At 39.4% G+C, this 20638-nt stretch overlaps 1 protein-coding gene across 2 annotated transcripts in view; it reads right to left on the minus strand.

Annotated features, from left to right (window-relative positions):
• Positions 1-20638, minus strand: part of BRF1 (BRF1 general transcription factor IIIB subunit) — a 176851-nt gene that overhangs the window by 31047 nt on the left and 125166 nt on the right. For both annotated transcript variants that reach the window (XM_068947305.1, XM_068947304.1), the window contains exons 12-15: positions 18333-18394; positions 15960-16041; positions 15806-15861; positions 13660-13916 (exon numbers count right to left, since the gene is read on the minus strand). In XM_068947305.1, coding sequence (XP_068803406.1) covers positions 13660-13916; positions 15806-15861; positions 15960-16041; positions 18333-18394 — 457 coding nt within the window. The remainder of the gene's footprint in view (positions 1-13659; positions 13917-15805; positions 15862-15959; positions 16042-18332; positions 18395-20638) is intronic.

Genomic DNA, 20638 nt, shown 5'->3' on the forward strand with positions numbered 1-20638 from the left:
AATCACTTATCTAAAACATTTCCCGTCTCATCTTAATGACTTTTTTTGAGCAGGTACGTTTAAATTCCTCTTTAAGAACTCTCTTATTAGTGCTCTCTTGTATTAGCGCTTCAAAGGATCCTGACTTTGACCCTTTGGTTATGGTGGTAAATTGAGAGTGTTTAAATCATTTCAGATTTACCCTGCTAAGTGAAGTTCAAACTGGAAGCTAGCCAGGCATCTCCGACGCTGCAACGTGGAGCACTATGTACAGGCATGAGGAGCTCCATTGTTCTCATAAGCGTGCTTTAGTAAAAGATAAGCATTGCCATAAAAGTCTGAAAATCTTGTTCAACTTTTAAAATCACTTAAAACTAAATCCTAATAGGGATACCCTCAGCTCCACTACATCTCCCACAGGGTACATCCGACAGCCAACATCATCACAAACGTGAGCTTTTAAAACTATGGTCTGTAGAGAAGTAGGATATTAAAGGTCTTGATTACTGTGATAGAAAAAGTCCTAGCTATTTCATTTGGTTTAAAATGGGTTTTAAAATGAAATCGACAGATATTGAAAATGAAAGGAGAGGGAAAGTAATTTAAACAAAAATGCATCCATTACGAAGGCTTGCCTCTCATATGTACTCTGTAAAAACCATCTCAGATTTGGACTTCCATGAGCTGCAAATCCCATCAGCGAATGCTGACCCGTTAACTGAGTTTTCTAATCTCTGGTCTTCAGTAAAAAGTGCTTAATACCTGTGAGCTACTAAGTAGCAACAAAATAATGAATATACACTACACTTTAAGCCCACTCAAGAAGGCCTTGGATATCAGAATTTCCTAGTGTTTCATAATTTAAGACCTGTTTATGCTTTAAGGGGTAATTTCAAATTGCAACCTAAAGCTAATACAAAAACTACATCCTAGCAATCATCCAGTCTTAGAAATGTTCTCAGTCAATTCTCCAGATGATACAGAAATAAATGCATCAAATCTTCATTTTCGTCCAACAGCTATGTAAAGAACTTTTTCTGTACAGGATATATATATATATATATATATATATATATATATATAAAAATCTAGAATTTGAGGATTAGTGAGTGCTCAAAGACAAGTTTTTCTACCTTATTTAATTATATTCATATTTTCTTCAGTTGAACAAAATATGACTTAGTTCCCTACTCCTGGATGAACTACAGGAAACACCTGAAAATGTTGATTCAGTGAAAACAGCAAATCTTCAAAACAAGTTTGGGCAAATGAATCAAAGGAGTCAGGTTTCTCATCCATCATGTTACGAGATGTGCATTGTTTTTACAAGGCAAAGTTTTGAGATTGAAAGTCTGACCTACAGCAACATGGCTGTTGCTGTATTGTTGGTGCCAGCGGGTGAAGGCTCCAGAGCAGGCAGGCTACTGCTCCTGATAAATCACTCCAAAATACAATGGGGCTCTCAGAGACAATAGCGTCTATGGTTCTCTTTGATGTTAAGGACTTTCCTAATCTCTTCAGGTTAGACTGAGAGCAAGGCAGCCAGGGTCTGCAAAGGTCAGCAAGATGAGGTTTATTTTTACAGAAATAGGCACCTTCCGATCAAGATTGCTCTAGCTACTAAGTCATTTGATACCTTTTTACCGTACTCAGATAGCACTTTGCATTATACAGAACTCATGATTTGCTATAGCTTACACAAGCCACACTTTACACTGCACTCAATTTACCAGCTGGGGGAAAAAAAAAACAGTGGCTTTAAATCCTTCATTAGTCCTTTCTTTTTCTTTTCTTCCCTTCTACCCTCCCCAACTCCTCCCATCCCTCTACTGTTTTAATAGAACGGAATTAAGCATTATAATTTCATGCTTTTAAAGTTGATGAATAAGTATTTAGGTTTATTTTCATGAAATGTACGGCACACCTAGCTGAGCCATAAAACATCGCTGCATTCTGAGCTGTAGCTCATCAGAAGCATTCAGAAGGAAGAAAGCTGCAAGGAAATGTCAAATACAGATCAAAATTGAAAACTAAATTTTGCCCATATATGCTATTTTTGTGGTTCTTAAATTGAACATTATGTATTAAGATATAGACCACTTATGCACAATACTAGACAGACTGAAAAAGACATAGCAACACAAATGTAAATGGATTCTATAAAACATTAAATGTGTGTATACTTATAACACTTTTCTCAATAAGAGGCCCATTTGTTTAAGTTTGGTATGTACAGACCTCATTTTTTCTTGATGTGTCAATGTAATATTTTAAGTTAGTTGCATACTATTCCAGATAACTCTCTTCTTGTTAAGGATACTTTTTAAATTCAATTAGAATAAATTATTTTGTACCCCCAATTCTTTGCTGGTGAAAAGGAACAAGAACATTTTAAGAAATACTGAAAAAAATGAAAATATGGATAGGTGGATGAAGTATAGCTCCTATTGCTGCAGGAAGTTAAGGAAACTTAAGTCATAAGTATTCTGAGCTGTTATACCGTGATGAGACTGAAGTTGTTTCAGCAAGCTCCTCTCTTCATACTTTTGAAGCACATATGTTCTGATTTTAAAAATAAATTACATAAAATTTTACAGGAAGGACTGAAAATTTTTAACTTTCCAAATTGCCCAAAGGTCAAAATCACATTTGGACTGGAGCCGGCTGGAGGAAAACAGAGCTATTATTTCCTCAAAGCGCTGGGAATATTTCAAGAGGTGGGGCAGAGTCAGTATCACAAATGAATAGCTCAGCAGTAAAGGTTGGGTTTTGGCACTACTGCATCACCAAGGGACATTAAGGATCCTCATCTCCTAAACATCATCCAGAGGACAAGAAAGAGAAGAAGAGACTCCAGAGGTTACAGCCTGCTACGGAGAAAGCCCGCATACAGCAGACACCACTCAGCAACATGACCCACCTGAGCTGCTTTCCTGCCCCTGACGTGCCCCAAATGACCTACACAAACCAGTTAACCTTTTCCTGCTCTGTTCCTATCAATTTTTCTGTAATATTTTTGAAGTTATGAATAGCATGCAAACATCTTCAAGACATACCACATTTGCATATTAATGTTTTAATCCAATATTGCTTAATAAAGACTGCTGGTACAAAGTTCATTTGATAGGAAATGGAAAAAGAATGAAAGTCTAAACCACCTTCATCTAAGTAGCACCTTCAGGTAGAGAGTTAACTGTTAAAGTTACTTACTAAAGGATATGCTGGAAGGGATGCTGCCTCCGAGAGCTGGGAAGTAAACTGTGTTCGCCATGGTTTCGAGGCTTAATGTTTCGTAATGATCAGTCATACGTTATATAACACCATAATTTCAGTCTTGCTTCTCTTCATCTAATGATCTGATTCACTGTTGACTTTAATCTCTGCTATTAATTCATCAGCTGATTGATTGATTAAACTATAGCTTTAATCTGATGATTGTGTTGCACAACTTCAGCAACAGTAGTTTTATTAGGATTCTAAGTTATTTTGTTTCTTTATTACTGCATGATAAAATCCATGCAAAAGGCTTTTTTACTATTAAAACTGCTGTCTCACCACTCTAGAGAGACAAAGCTAACCTGACAAAATAAACATGCCAGCCACTTTGTTTGGCTTCCAAATTTGTATGCACGTCCATCACACTTTAGATCTCAAAACTCTGAGCTGAAATATATATTTTTTAAAAAGAACACTATGGTATATAGTATATATTTCTTTCACATAAATACCTCATCTAAAAACACTTCTGAATAAAGGGAGAACAGACTATTAAAGGCGTCAATAACTCTGCTCTGCATGGGAACTTAAGAAGGCTTCAAAGTCTGAGTATCTTACAGTAGCCAGTCCAACAAGGTTACGCTCATTAATTTTGAATATAAATATGGATTTCAAACCTATCACACCATGTCATGCTGTGGATTACAATAGCCTTATTGTATCCTTTCACTCCCAGCTATGACAGTCCTGTTGCAAAAGGAAGGTTGCAGACAGTTCACAGTCTGGGATGGCTGCTGAAGCAACCGATGCTTTTAAAAGTGCTCAGGATGGAAGGTTCTTCAGGTGCTGCGCACTCAGGAGAAGGCTGCAGCTCCTCAGGTCGCATCAGGCTCCACATACATCATCCCCTACTCTGTACCTTCCCACCCTACCTCTGCAGCAGCACAGGTTTCTCTTCCAGTGTCAAACAAAGTGGAGGGAGAGGAAAATGTGGTAAAAGTCAGCGGTTTCCTCCGACGCTTCTTTCTGGTTCACAAACAAGAGGTCTGTATCAGCGCAGAGATGGAGATCTGTGGTTCTGGAGAGGATGGGCAAGTTTTCTTGGTTCCTGCAAATCCTAAGCACGGCAAATAGGTTGTTCAGTCTATTTTTGTGTTGGACTGGCGGCAGGGGAAAATGCTGGGCAGAAGTTTCTGACTTACGATAAATTGGAAATTCAGCAGAAGAAGAAGTTAAATTTTCTGCATATATCTTCCAAGGCCACATTTAGAAGTTATCTCAATATGTTTCATCCCATATTTAGTAACAAACGCAGCAAGGCAAAACTGAAATCCGTCAGCACAACAGAAACATCACTGGGTAATGGAATAGCACTTACATAAATGACTAAGTTACAGTACACTGGCCAATTTAAAGCTAATTATGGAGATCCTGTTAAATAGTATGGGAACAAACAACATAGTACCTCAAGTTCTGCAAAAAAACTGTTATAACTTTCCAATACTTTATCCAGCTATAGTCAAAACCTGCAACCATAACAACTTAATGACTGCCAATTATCTGGTCTGGTAATGTATGCAATCATCAAGGAAACAAAATGTTTAATTTGACTGCTTTCCTGGTTTGGGTATTAGTCTTGGTAGAATAACATATGCCACACTGTACTGCGAAAAAGTTAACTTTCTGTTTTGTTCCATTTCCTTCAACATTTAATGAAGAGTCACTGCAAACTCAACTTCATTTGCAATCTAAAACACATTAGACATACACTTTGTCTTATATTAAAAAAAAAAAAAGAGTAAATATATACTGTAAAGATCAACAAACAGACCCTGCTGGACTACGGTCAAAGGAAAATCAGTTCAGAAGCCAACCATTTTCCACTTGAGGAAAAACAAAGAAATAAATCAGAAAAATCTAAAGACTAACAACTTGAGCACTTCACAGCGTTCAAGGACTCTCAGCTGTGTCAGCAGGATATGCACCTTTAAGTTCTGATAACAAGAACCGTAACACTTTCTTTGTTTCTTCCCTCCCCTCGCATCCCCCAGACCACGCAGGACTATTTTTGCTAGCACACTATTAAAGTTCAAGAATCTGTGTATATATATTTATATTAAGAACTCTTACATTAGACAATTCTGAGTGTAATTTAGAAGAAAAAAATCACAGAGCATTTTCTTATAATAAACCCGATAATGAGAGCATAGATAAACAAGGAGCTCTCAATACAGCTATCACACAAGATTATCTTCTGGGCTAAAATTGCTCCTATTTGGTCTTAAGTGCAAGATGGAATTATTTTAGACAGTCACAAAAGTCCATTCTGCATTTTTGTGCTGCCCAGCTGACCTCACTTGGAATCCTACAAGGGGACGGTTTTCTTGAGTGGGAGGCGGAAAAGCAATATCCAATTTATATTAAACAAACAACAAGGCTGCTGTAAAAATAAGGAGACTTGACCTGCGTCTGGGCCACAAGGTCAACCCAGATCAATGCCTTCTGAGTTGTAAATTGAAAGCAGTCTAATCATTTTGGGTAAATGGAACCAAGCACTGAATCTGGCCAAAGCTTGTTACTGCTGAAACTCTCATACCGCCCTAGATGTTTCTTCATTCTGTTTTGAAGGGTTTATTTATATATATTTCTCAAAGATTCTCATAAGACTAAATAAATGACAACAAGGGAATATTTCTCTGCAGTCACAGCTGACCACGCTCCTTTATGTTCACACTAAGCCAAATTTTGACGACATTAAGTGCCTCTACCATAAAATTTAAATGTACAACTGGAAATGATTTGTGGCATCACTGAACTTACATAAATTGATACAGTTTGCATTGAGAAGTTGTTTTTAAATGGTTGGTTTTATTATTAAGATATGCCAGGGGCTTTTCTCTCCAATTACATTGTACAGAGTGAAAACACATGCAGGTTTGTTGTGGGTTCTGAAATTTTGAAATTTGAAATTCCAGTACGCAAAAGTGAGCGATTCCAAAGCTGGGGTTTTAGGAAAAACGTTCCATTTTAATTAGGCAACAAACAAATGAGGAAATGTTAAACTTCAGTTCTATCAACTCACTGGCAGAACAGGCATAAAAGGATGGGAAACAATTCTATAACTCCTTTCCCACAGAATAAAGAAAACGACTGAGGGCCACATACATGAAGGAATGAGCTTTTCGGTAAAAAAACAAAATCACCTTGATGAACCGACTCTGCGTGACAGAGAAGTGCAGAGCTTCTACTGTATACTGTACCTGCCTGCAAATGATTTGAGAGTCCATGGCAGAAGCAGTTCCTAAAGGAGAACCACAAATACGGCCAGATCCTGCAGGCTGAAGATTTAAACTGTGCAATACAATAGTGGGCAAGGAGCTCATTTCTGAACTGTACAGAACACCTACCTGATGCGCAGCACTACAGATAACACGGTTCAGAGTTCAACGCAGCTCTTTTTTCAGGGGTATCAAGCCCATTAGATGTGAAAGAAGAATGCTATTACTCATACTGGGGATCTGACCATTTTGGAGGATCGATCTTTGAAATAGCTTCAAAACAGTCCGAATAAACATCAAACCCTGACAAACACCCAGCTCCTGGAAGTTTGGGTTTTGGGAACAGGTTTGGGGTTTTTTTAATAAAATAAAATAATCTTTTCTTTCCTTTCCTTCCTTCCTTCCTCAGTTAGCATAAACAGAAACGAATTAGAGGGTAAAGGAATAACCTGCTCTACCTTTCCCCTGACAGCGTGCTGCTTTTCTCCCTCCCAGATCTCTTGGTGGTGCCTGTCTAACCGTGTATGTTTGGGCATGTGATGTGAGGCACAGAAGGAAAGATATTTTTTCCTCCTGTGTCCTCCCTTAATGAAGGGGGGAAGACTGCTGCCCACTGAATTTTAGCATTCAGACGTTAAAAACATTTTAAAACACGTTGGGTCAAATAAATTTATTTCCACTTCTTGCCTCTGATTTATCTCCTTATTACAAAAGGCTTCTTAGCCCATACGAACAGCAGGAAGCTGCAGCATTAGCCAGGTTACACCATTACTCCAGGCTTTACAAGATCAACTCCTCAAGCCAACTGTGAACAAGTACATGCATGTGTCAGCTCCTTTCAAGGTCATGTGTAAAGCTCTCCCCATACAACTATCTTTAATAAAGCAGATGCAGAGCCTTGGAAGTGCTGAAATCATTTTTCCTTGGCTTTGCTTTTTGCAAATATAACACTAAACATAATTTGTATAAACTTGTCCTTCTAAAAGTTAGGAGAGTACAAAATACAGGCAAGATTTATTTTGAGCGGCGGTACTTATCAAATGTCACCGATTTCCTGTTCAAAATCATTAATCACTGTGATTAACCTTTGATTTAAATGATTATATACCACAGCAAAGCACAAACATACATAAAATTGCACTCCAAAGAAATTCTCAAAGCACAGATCACACAGGAAAACAGTTGTGTCAAAGGGGTTTAGAAAATTATTTACCAAGTACACTACATTCAAGCCAAAAGCTGATCCCATAGGCTCACATGGGAAGGTCCACACGCGTAAATTCATACCAAGAATCGGCATCTAGTTAACCCCTCAGCCATCACAAGAGTGCACGAAGAGGAAATACCTACCAAAATACAAACCAAAAAATCAATTAAGCTACAGAAGAATCTCGTAGCTACTATCTCAACAAGTACTTCCAGGCTGAGCATGCTCTGTAAGGAATTTTATCCCAAGTGGGAAATATGTGCTAGTGTGTTAGTGACATATAAAAAGAAGGCCTGAAGCACAGAAAGAGACAAGAAATAAAATTTAATATCTCACATATGAACTCCAAGCCATGTAACAGACTTCAAAGCAGAGAGGGAAAAACGGGATATCAAAGGTAAATGAGACAAAGAGCTGAAGGCAATTCTGAAAAATAAAAATAAATGGCGGAAAAATTACAGCACATAAAAACACTCTTAAGATCCCATCTCAAAGGACCAATTTGTACAGAGAATACATACCAAAGTTAGCACAGAAAAGACTCTCAAAAGCTTCAAATCCACCAAACGCAGGGACTTCCCTCCCTCTTTCAAAGCTCTGCGCTGCCACAAACGGCTAACGTGCAGGGAGCCCTGGCCGAGGCACGTCGGCCTCCCAGACTCCTGCATCAGCTGCAGTCAATGAACTTCCACGAAACCCATGTCCAAGCTTTTAAAACCATCATTTCAACGTTATTTTTTCCGACTAACAGGGGTTCTGAAACACCCAGCTCTTTTCTGGATACAGTGACTCAAAAGCGCTTCGTAACCAAAGGAAAAAAGTGGGGTCTAATTGATATATAGGCTAGGTGGAAACATAACAGGGTAACCACTTGCATTTTTCTCAAATGCCCAGGAACGCCTTGGATTATTTAAAATGAACTTTGTTTCATGCTGTCTTGGATTGATCTAATTAATCCGGAAAAACTGAGCTCACCCTCTTCCCCTCTAGAAATACCAGTCTCATAATGTAAAATAAAATAAAAATATTGCATATTCAAAGCAAAACCCTGTTTGCTTTGGACTTACAAAAACGAATTGCAAGCCATGGTAAATGCAGCACAAGCATTATGGACACTCTGACTCCCAGCTGAGTTAGTGAAGTCCAGCAGTGAAACGGCACGTCACGCAGCACAGCAGTTCTACCTCTCTAAACAGTAAACCAAAAAAAATAAAGGGTTGATAATTATCAGTGATCCTAGATGCGAAGGGAACACGTGTTTTGGGCCTTCTTCCCTTCTTCTTTGCCGGGGAAACAAAGATACAGATTCTGCTAGGCATTCACACTTATCAAGAAATGCATCTGAAGAGAAAGTTTTCAGGCTGGAAAAGGTAAAGAGCATTTTGGGCCCTCTCACTCTCGCACCTATGTTGTCAGGCTGCAAAACACCCGACGGCACAAAGCAGCCCGTAGGTGCTGACTGTCTTTCTTTGACATAACTTTACTGAAAATAAGCTGGCAAAACCAGTCAGATCATAATAAACGTCTACCTGACAGAGTAGAAAGTAGGACATGCAGTATTACATAGGCTCTCTCTAATGATAAAGGGGAATTTTCTGGCATCATAAGACCACTTGAAAAGACAAGAAAAACTTAGCTGGAGCAGATGCTAATTTCAAGTGTCCTTCCGAAGCCAGGAACTTGAAGAGTGGAACAAGTCCCTAGTGCTTCGGATGCACAATTAGCAATATCCAGACCTTGTGACTCAGGCACACGTGGAGCCGTACTGCTAATGGTTAGCATTCACCAGCAAAATGGTCAGTCGATAAATGCACGTGAGACCATGGAGAGAATTTCAAGGTGCATTTCGAAATCTAATCAAATTTGAAAACTCTACCAAAGGCTTTTGTCATATTCACAGCAAGCATGATTTGCTTTTCTATTATATATTCATATGCTTCCACTCAGAATAACGTTGTTTTATTACAACGGATTCAGCTGTGCTTTGCAGTCCTCCTTCATTTCTTCCAAGGCAAGTTCTTCAGGAGATTAACCTGACACATTTATTCCCCTGATAATCTATCCTGTCCTCTCTGATGCCATTACCAATTTCAAGTACATAGCAATAAACAGGCTTAACATTTTTTTAAAGTAGTGACTTGAAAGGTTTTTTTGTTCCAACTTTTTCTCGATACAACAGATTTCACTTCACGAGTAACGTTATAAAATTAAGGTCAAGTAAATATAAAATAAATTATTAAGCGTCTAATCAAAAGCTTCCAGATCTAAATCCCCTCTTTATGGAACTTGAAGAACTCAAGAGGATGACTTTGTTCTAGTAGCTCAAAGGGGCAATTATTATTTTCTAGGAGTTCAACAAATTATACTTATATGACACCTGTTTCATATGCACAGAAGACATTAGTGAAGATAAACTGTGCAATTGGTAACTGAAATTAAAGTTGCAACATCTATTACGGTAACATCCACTGTGCCACATCTCTGTAATACATAGAGAATGAAATGATTTTTTCTGATGAAGCACCAATCTTGATACCCACTAGAACCAAAAAAAAAAGGCAGTAAGAAAAGTAATGAAATCTATTCATACAAAATAAGTTTTCTTAAAATTACTTAGTGCCTTTACCAGTTTCCTACCATGTTGACAGATGCATTAAGTACAGGATAATTCTGGGAACTTTTTCCAAAACCTCAAAATTTGCTTCTCATTATAACATCAGTAAACAAAAGTTTTTTTCCCAGTAAGGTAACTGATTAATACTCTAGCTGCTACTTTCTGCAATCTTAAAAAAGAGAAATCACCCAGAAATTACATCACATCTGGATGGGACAATCTCTTTCTTTAAAGATAATCCAGATCCCTCCCCCAGAAATAACAGTGCACCAAAGATGATAGCAAGGGAAAGATGGTGATGAAGATCAGCTACCTATTTCCAGCGCACTACATATGGGATATGAAGACGATTTCTGGGACACATGACAAACTTAGCTACAGTATTAGATCAAACCAAGTGGGATATGGAAAATATCAGCTTACAAATGGAAAGCAATAAACATCTCTCTCTACAAATATACTACTGTTTTGTCTCTGCTTTAATCACCAAGAATCAGCACTCCTTTCCTAGTCTGTCAAGCGCCTAATAGCTTCGTATCGGTACCTTTTAATTGGAACCAGGACTGAAACAGTAGCTCTTTAAAACCTGACTATAATTCAGCTGAACTGAAGGACTGGATTAAAGCAAGGTGCTATTGCAGTCAAATATAGCTTACTAAATATTTAAGACATATAAAGATAAACATGCATGATTGTAATTCACTACAAACCAAAACGGTTAGCAAGATCTCTGCAAGTGCCTCCTGAATATAGATACATTATGTGCTTCATTCATTTTCTAATGAGCAATGTTCAGGGTTGGCGTTATTATTAATTGCATATAAATTACCATGGTTTTTGTATCACTGGAAAAGTATTTAGCCATCCACCTCTCAGAAGAACAATGCTGAACAAAGGAAATGAATGCACGGCATACAAGAACAGCGCTGAACACAAAAATTTATGCATGCCATTTAAAAGGCATGGCATTTAGACTACCAGCAAAAAAATCAAAAGTATGTCATAAATCTTTAATTGTAAGCAAAAAGAAACCCACTAATGGTTTGCCAGGTCCTTGATATTATTTAAGCAAGAACACTGCCTATTTCTGGAGTGCAAAATCTTCTTAACTCATGTATCTTCATGTATCCCTAATCTTCTCTGAAGAGTCTTGCTGCAAAATTTATTGTATCTGAGATCTGCTAATCATCATCAGAAAACTCTTGTCATGCATCTTAAGGACGTACTTTAGACTCTCAAGGGGAAAAATAAACATCCTTTATTACCTGCTTTTGGAAAATACAGATTTGTATTTATTCAGAAACCTTTTCAAGTTGCACCACTGTTAAATTAAATATTTATGGCGTGATTTTCAAAAGAGTTTAACACCTGTTAAGAGTTTAACATGCTGACTTCCAAAGGAGCTCCAAGTGCCCAACATTTCTGAAAATGAGGCCTCAAAAAGACCGGGCGGAGATGTGGCAAAGCAGCTAGAATGTCACTGTTACAGCTAAATGCAAGCAGGACACTCACAAGGCCCCTGCCTCCCATCACACTACTTCCCATCACACCGTTTCATTTCTGACAACGCAATCAGAGCCTTATTTTACTATAAATACCAGAAATATGACTTATTAATAGCTGTTAAATCCAAGTTAACACATACGTTAAGTGCTGGTAGTTAATCCTAAATGCATCTTCGCTTTCCTTCACTACTGGAAAACGTGTGTGCTTGGGTCATTACACATGACCATAAGTAGAAACTTATATAGGAGAGTAAAATCCTCAGTGAGCAAAGAACAGGAAAGAAAAGTTGTTGATACTAAGGGTGAGAAGTTGAATGAAGGTAAAACACAGAAGAAAGAAAGAATGGGGAAAAAAATGTTTGTTACAGTACGACAATCTGTGTCCCAGTGATACTAAGGCTACACGAGTAGTCTTCAGTTTTGGCTTAGAATGCTTCAAATCAAGACAAAATAAGCTTTTATTCTCTAATCATGCTTACTTTGCTGAGCTTCTGAGGGGCATGTACTTACTATCCCTCCTGACCTCCCCGCTTCAGGTATCCTGTGCCTCCCGTTCTGGCATGAATAGGATCTTTCACACCCTGCGGCTCACTGTCAGTCACCCCCCAAAAACCTGCTTCGTTCAGGATGAAAAAGGGCAACCGCGAGGCACCACCAGGAAGAGCAGCTCCCTGTCTTTCCTGCTGCTGTGGGAAATGCCACGGCACCCAGGTGTTTTGCAAGGACGAGGCTGCTCCTCTCCTTCCTTCCTCAGCCCTCGATGTTGACGCCTTGGGAATTTCACCCGCGCTGCGTCTGACCCTGCAGACTGCGGCTTCTCACTCCCGCTGGTCCCATCTGTCACCTCTCATCGCGCGGCCTCAAGCTAGTTTTCACGAGCAACGCGCACACACACATGCACACGTACCCCGCTCCACCATCCCACTCAAAAACCCCGCTCTCCTTCCCTTCCTCCCTCCCCTGTCCTTCAGACGACGCTTTCTGTTGGGATACATGCCTAAATCTAAACTACGACGCAGAGACACCATCTATCATTTCAGAATTAAAGGCTTAAATTTCCTTGTGGCATAGGGCCTACACTTCTGGAAGCAAAAAAAAAAAAAAATGTCTTTTAGGCAATAAATAATTATATAACATCCAAATAAGAAATTACTATATATAGAGGCTGTTCAAATGATCATCTGATGTGATTTCATAAACAGAAGACTAATAAAACAGTTGAATTTTGCAGATAGCACACATCAATCTCCTTATACACTTCTCTCACACTACAAATCTGCCCAGCACGGCTGAATATTTTACTCATTAAAATAGTAGCTTTCATCACACTATAAAACACTTGCAAATGCAGATGAGAAAAGCGACAAGCCTATTTACTGTACAGCTTTATATTTGTGTCATCAATTAACAAAAAAAGTTTGAAATAAAACTAAACTAAAAGCTAATCAAAACAGTTAGCTGTCAAAACAGATGGGAACTCTTTTTCAAATCAAGCAAAAAGCCAAAGCTTTAGAACATTTAGTGTCATGTCAGTGAATATAGACAACTTAGAAAAGAAGGACCGTAAATGTCACGGATATATGAAGAAAAGGTGTCCATGGCTGAAAGATTCACATTTATGAATTTCCACTGTTTTTTTTTTTTTTTTTTGCTTCACGGTGATTTAACTCACACCAAAACAGCCCTCTCATCTGTGAACTATAAATAAGGTTCCACTGCAGCGCTGCAGGCAAAATAAATAAAAACAGAGCCCCAACATTATTTTAGCCTCAAACAAATGTTTCCATACCTATGTTGTCTGGCTCAGAAAGATACACAGACAGTCTCACAGACAGAGATATAAATGAACAATTGCAGTACCTTTTTCCCACACTGTTTACAGGGTTGGCTATATTCCTACTGGCAATAGATTTTCTTCTTGACAGTTTCTTGGTGCTGGTGCTGTCATCAGTGCTGTCATCCTCCTTCTTTGGTGTGTTACTTCCTTTGCTGTTCAGGTCCCTTAGCACATTATAATTAATTTTACTTGAGATTTTCTTCTGTTCTAACATCTTTTCAATTGCCTCTCCTGCTGTGCTGGCTTGAATTGGCTCCCGCTTCTTTGCAGATTTCTTTGGCTTAATTAAAATATAAAATTAGTGATGTAGACACAAACAAATTTTTTCTGAAACTGATGGGCGATCTGCAGTTCAGCAGGCCTGATACAGGTTCTGCTGTCAGGGGGACAAGGTAGGTGGTGCGGTTCAGCTGAAGTCAGTGCTCCCTGTCCTGTGACTGAACAGGAGTAAGAGATCTCTCTTCTCCAGGAGACAAGTGTTCCCTTTTGTATTTTTGCCAAATGCCCATATAGTTTATTACAAATTCTTTACCTAGATAAGTGTTTCGTATTTGTACTGCTGCCAGAAAAAAAACACGGGCCATTTCTCACACATGTTAAAAAAGGAATGTACTCCTGCTACAGGAACTGGGATCCTGATAAAATCACCCAATATATAAATAAAGAAATTCACCCACTGAAATTGCTTTCAAAATTAGAGTTAGGACGGGCTACTACTCCATCTCCGATAAGTCAGTATCAAAACTACAGCAGGATTTTATACAAAGTCTGAAAGCTGCATATGAGAATATTCACCCCGCTCTTTCTCCAAACTGAAAAAGGCCAAAAATATCAGAAGCAGCTTTATAAGCATGGACGGCCATTAATGCTGATGGATAAGGAACAGGATGTTACAGGCACACAAGTGCAACGGTGATGTCACCTGCACACAACAGGAGGCCCTCCCGTCTTGGCCAAATGTTGCAAGCCCAAGTCTAACATTAAGCTTTACAGTTTGATGTTGCACAAATTCAGACAAAGAGAAATGACACTGGAGAACATTTCTATCCATGTCTCATGCCTGGGTAGGTAGAAAAAAAGATCCTCTGTTTCTCATTCAGAATTTGCCTTTTCAAAAGCAGGTGTTAACATCAAGCTCTGCAGGAGATTTATTTTTTAATGTATAATAGCCCCTCTGTTTACCTACATGGGTCAAGTGCTACCTTGAAACTGGAAAGCACTATATTAATCAAGTTCTACTCTAGCTGTCAGAAACAATACACAGTTAGAGAAAAACTCCTATTTTGCCAGAACAAAAAGGTGGGTGTCTGAGCTACTCTTCTGTGCCAAAGAGTTATACAATTTTGAAAATTGCTGGTAAAATGCCACGTCTCTGTAAGTGCGGGATGAATGAGAAACTCTGAAGCATAAAACAGTGGTTCATTGTCTGGTTTTGTTTTTATTGTTGAAATACCTAGGGGAAGTGGAAAACTCTGCCTTTCACATTAGTCAAAAAAAGGATATAGGATACACACCAAAAACTAGCATGGATTTTTAGCTGCATGTAGAAGATTGTGCACAGATCTGACTTGTCACTTGCTCAATTACACAAAATACTAATGCTGTAAATCGTGACTATACAACCAATTAGGCTGCTTTAAACTGCTAAACTTGGAGACAGGACATGCCATTTGTTAACATAAATGTCACATTCTTTATGAAAGGTAGAACAAAATATTCCTTCAAGTTACTGTAACAAAGATCTCTTCAGTTCTTCATAAAGAAATCATTATTGTAACTGCACAGAAAACGACTGAAGTTATAGCAAGTACAAACAAATTCCACATGCATACGTTAAAAAAAATCAGGCATGTCTTCAGAATTGTATTTAAATAAGCAAGCAATTAGGACAGTAATCATGAATGCAGTGAACCAGCTCTGAATTTGCAATGCAAAGCATTTTCTCATAATAGTAATTTTTAAAAAGTTCAGGCAAGAAGAAAGTGTTTTACTCACCACCTGAAAACTTAGAGCTTTGCATTTCAGTAACATGTAGGCATATGATAAGTTTTGCTGGTTTAGTGGTGACCTGCACCATTATCCCCATACATCCTACATGCAGGTGATCAACAGATGTAATGAATTTCCAGGACATTTTCAAACACACACAATTAGTGCACAGTTTTATACCTTGTGCTCTTTATAAATCCCAAGTTCTTTCTCTTTTGCTATTCTTGCTTCTTTTTCTGAAAGATGACAAAAGGGTAACCGGCATGAAGATCTACATAGACTGTATGTTTCAGCAACACTGGCCAAAAGGAAAATTTCAGTTCTATATCCTTACCTTTTTGTTCCTTCAAATAATCTGCATTTTCTTTCATCCACAGCTCTGCTTTTATCTGAGCTTCTGTTTCGTTAAGTATATACTAAAAGGCAAAACAAAGTTCATCTACCTTCAGAAATCAGCTTGAAAACCACAGAAAAAAAATGAATTGAAAAAACACTACCAAGGTCTATTTGCATTTTGTTTTTAAAAATATATTGACAAAGGAAAATATAACCAAGATGCAATAATCAGAGCATTTCCAGTAACTTTTAAAGCTAGCAGAAACAGTGGCGTGTTTAAAAAAAAAACAGTGTTAGCCAGTGGTTTTAAAACTATTATGGGGTGACCAATAGCCATCCAGGACTCATTGCAAGTGGTCCATAATTAACCTACGGAGTGATCCTGTTTCCATGATCTTTTTCAGATGTACGAGCGACTACCATGACGACATTGTAGTCTGCAAGTAATTCTGTATGTTGATGGTGGTCTATAATTCAAAACAGTATGGGAACCATTGCTCTGTGCTACCAAAACAGAAACATGTGTCTTTTGGCTAGGCTTCTGTGAAGGTTTAGGCACAGTTATTAAGACTATTAGTTCACCGCCATGTCTGTGTGGATGAAACTAGTTTAGTTTGTTGGTTTTTTCAGTCCTCCAGCTTTTAGTGAGTTGGGTTCAGTGCCCATATCTAAACTTTTTCAGTTATCTCCTTTTAGTCTCAGTAACATCATTAGTATGTGTGGAGCTGAAAAACACACCTGGAACTATTCAGATATATTACAGAAAGACAGACAGACAGAAAGGGGGAGGGAGGGAGGGAGGAAGAGGGAGATCCCCTTCTTCAATTACTTAAGATATAAAAGTCAACCCAATATTTAGCACAACTGTCTGTGAAGGAAAGGTTCTGTAATGCTGATGCTCCTTGGGAATGAGGAACTTCTGCAGAACAGAGAAGACAAATTGGATCATCTTTCATGAACAAGACACTTTATTTTTATGGAGCTGACCCAACACTTGTAAACGATGTTTAAGTGCTAGTAGAACAATTTGATATTTCCACATTTTGTATTTTTTAGCCTTCCAGATTTTCTCCAAAGTAAAATGAACACATAAGGATTTTATGAGAAAAATAGCTCTAATCAAATAAAAGTAATGCAGGAAAGAGCCCTTCCTATCAGGGCAAACAAGGCAAACAAAACCTCCATGCTACCGCTGGTTTATCAGACCAATAATTTCACTGCTTCATCTGCCTCTATTAAAGGCAGGTCATAATAGTAAAAGCTTACTTCCTCATAGCTCAGTTATTCATCCTTCTTACACTTTTAGAGAGTTCATAATCTTGGGCTTACAATATTACCGTCTATTGCCATGGAAATGAACGTGAGGTCATAAAAGTAGAATTATGACCTCACTACAGAGACTAGGAGGAGGAGAAAATCTGTTTGTTCTTTCCTAGCCTTTGTTTAAATTATAGATCTGCTATCCTGAAAAGCATTAAAATCACCTCTGTGAGGTTTCACATTTATGGTCTCCTTGCTACCTCCATACCTAGTTTACTCCATTTACAAAAGACTTTTTCTAACTGCCAGCCTGACAAACTCGCTTTCATTGCTGAGGTCAAGCTGAGCATTTTCCTACTCCTTCATCCATCATCAACAATATTCTGCAGGTCAAATTAAGCTCTTAGCAATATCTATGCAACTCCATAGTTTTCAAAGACTTTGTACCCCAAAAGGAGTTTCTAGCATTAGCATTATTGGCTCAAATTACACCCTTCCCTTTAAACCAGCATCTTGACTGGAGAAGGCATCACACTAAGGATCACAAGAGCTGGACTCTGTCTTGTGTTCAAGCACTGACCTGCTGGGTGACCTTCAGAAAGTCATTTTCCACAGCTGTCTGTCACATACATGCAGACCATACGGTAAAGGATATATTTTGCTGCCACACAAATAATAATAAATACAGAAAATGTTACAGAAACCTTTGAAAAAGCATGGAAGTTGTGCAGGCCATTTTTACAGTTCAGTTTCCATGGCAGCATCATATGTTGAATACATCTTAATTAAATAATAAAGTCAAAGCTACAAAAAACTTTTAAAAGTCCTTCTTAAGAGTAAAAGATGTTCTAAAATGTAATTATTCCAGCACAGTAAGAAAGAGAGCAACAGTCCCTTACATATAAAACGGGAAAGGACCATACTAAATTCATGGGCTTGCATGAACATTAGTTTTGAACTCACATCGCCGAAATCACTTCAACCTCTACGTACATCAAAACGAAGCACTGCTGGAGTGGAGCAGGGAGGGGAGAGGACAAACCAGATAAGAACCATTTTTCTTCCTTCGATACCCAAATGTAGACAGACGCAGGATAAAACGATATCTTACCCTATCTATTTCACTGTCGTCAATTCCACTGAGATCTAATTCACCATCTCCTGTGTTTTCACCTACGTAAAAGAACACATTTTCATTAGGTGGATACTTGGTCGAAATCAATTGCAGTTCAAGTTCTAAGGTACAGGAGCACTTATCAAAACAACTGTCAGGAATTTTCATCCTTCCGCTTTCATCAGTGAGGCTTAATATGTCTCTGAATATTTTCAAGATGGGTATATACAGACAAAAATTTACCACTTTGAAAAAATTTACAATTCAGGAATCAGTACAGCCCTCTTTAGTACTAAAAATCTGTCAGACATTTCCAGCAGCTTTTTTTTTTTTGTCCTTTGTAGTTTACAGCCACAAATGTTCATTGTGAAGTTGGGGAAACCATTTTAGGAAGATGACATCATTTTTCTTTCATCATACCATGAATTTTTCTGCCAGAGCCCACAGACCCATGAGTTGTCTGTAAACTATGACTTAGAAAATATTTTCTGTTGTCAGGGAAGCAGCATGGACCAGTGAATACTGCATCGTGCTGACAGTCCCCTCCTGGCTTTATGCTCGATTCTGACTTATCTGATTTTTCAGAACCACTTAACCCACATCAGTTCTGTAAAAAGTTGTATATTAGCTTTTCCATCTGTTAAATGGGATTAAAACATTTCCAAATTGTAAAGTAATTTTTAAAAGCTATGAAAGGGTCTAGATAAATGCTTAGCATTAATGAGTTTCCTTAATTACAATTTCACTGTATACTTTTACTTTTATTAAGCCTTCTGAAAACAGAGAGTTTTTTTATTCTATCCAGCGAAAAGTGTTATAGCACAAAACCGAGGCCTAATTAGGGACTGGCAAAATTCACAGCAGCAAAAACTGATTTTCCATGTCGTATCAATGTACAGTAGTAATGCACTATTAATGCAGTCCCGGTAGAGAAGGAAATAAATTATACGAGGAAGACTTATTCTGACGAATGAAGCAACCTGGTCATCTCCAGTCCATCTAATCAGCATCAGGCAACAGACAACTATTTTTTTTTTGGGGGGGGGGGGGGGAGGAGGGGGAAGACGACTCAAGTTTAAACAATCTGCAAACTGAAAATAAAGCGCTGCAGAACGGCTTGGTGTCTTCACGGCTGCTGCTCCCCACTCGTGGTTAGGTGCCCCCCATTCCTCAAGGCCTTTGAACAGCCTGATCCCCCCCAGTTTGGTGTTTTTTCCCAAACGCAGAGCTAGCGAGAAGGGCGGCGCTGGGCCGGCGGAGGGGGATCCGGCCGGCACCGGCGCTGGAGCAGCATCTCTCTGACCAAATGGCAGGTTTTTACGGATGCAGGGCCTTGAGATTTGAGCGGAAACAAGCAAAGGTGGGAACTAGCAGCGTTGCCGGAAGATAACAATAATCCTCTGTCTGACAAAACGGAAACGTTTAAACCGGCTGCCGGAGGCACGTGAAACCACAGGGTCGGGCAGCCAGCAAAAACCGCGGTTCATGAACGAAGGGTGCGCGGCGTAAAGCGGGGCGAAGGACTCGCCAGGTCGACACAAGAGACGTTCACTGGTATCGGACACCGAGCACTCAGGAACTTCCTTTACAAATCCCCTCTAAATAATCAACAGAAAGTTTTAAATCCTTTCCGTGCCAAATCATACTCGAAACGGCTTTCACCCCGAAGCAAACGTTTGGTCTCGAGCAGCCGCACCACACCGCCCATCGACTTCCCTTCGCAGATGCGACTTCAGCGTCACCGATGCCGACGGTCTCGAGCAAATCGGACCGAAAACGCCTTGGGGAACGTTTCCCCCCGGGGTTGCGTTCGGAAAGGAGCCGCGGGCCGGGCGGCAGGGCCGCCGGGCGAGGACGGGAGGGCGTCGACGGCCCCGGCGAGGCGGGAAGGGCGGCCGGTCCCTGTGGAGAGCCGGAGGCCGCCGCCCTGCCGCCTCTGCCGCCTCTGCCCTCCTCCGCGACAGGCCAGAGCAGGCTCCAGGCTGCCGAGCGAAAGCAAGGGGAAGAAATACTTGGTTTTTCTGCCCCTTTAAGATAACTTTGGTAAAAAGGCCTGGAATTTTTTTTCAGCCAAGGGCGGGCAGGAATCGTTGCGGGCCGCACCGCAAACGGGGATCCAGGGTATTCGGGAGAGCAGCACAAGCCTCTCCGTCTGGAAATGACAGGGACGGGGTGGGGGGAAATGCTTCAATATTCACGGAGAAAAAGAGTATAAAACTGCAGTCCAGCGCCCCAGACGCCTTTCCCGGAGATGGTACAGCTGGCTCCAAGGGAAGTTTCATTCCTTACACCAAATACGACAG

Source organism: Struthio camelus, chromosome 5 (genome assembly GCF_040807025.1).
Source record: "Struthio camelus isolate bStrCam1 chromosome 5, bStrCam1.hap1, whole genome shotgun sequence".
NCBI lineage: Eukaryota > Metazoa > Chordata > Aves > Struthioniformes > Struthionidae > Struthio > Struthio camelus.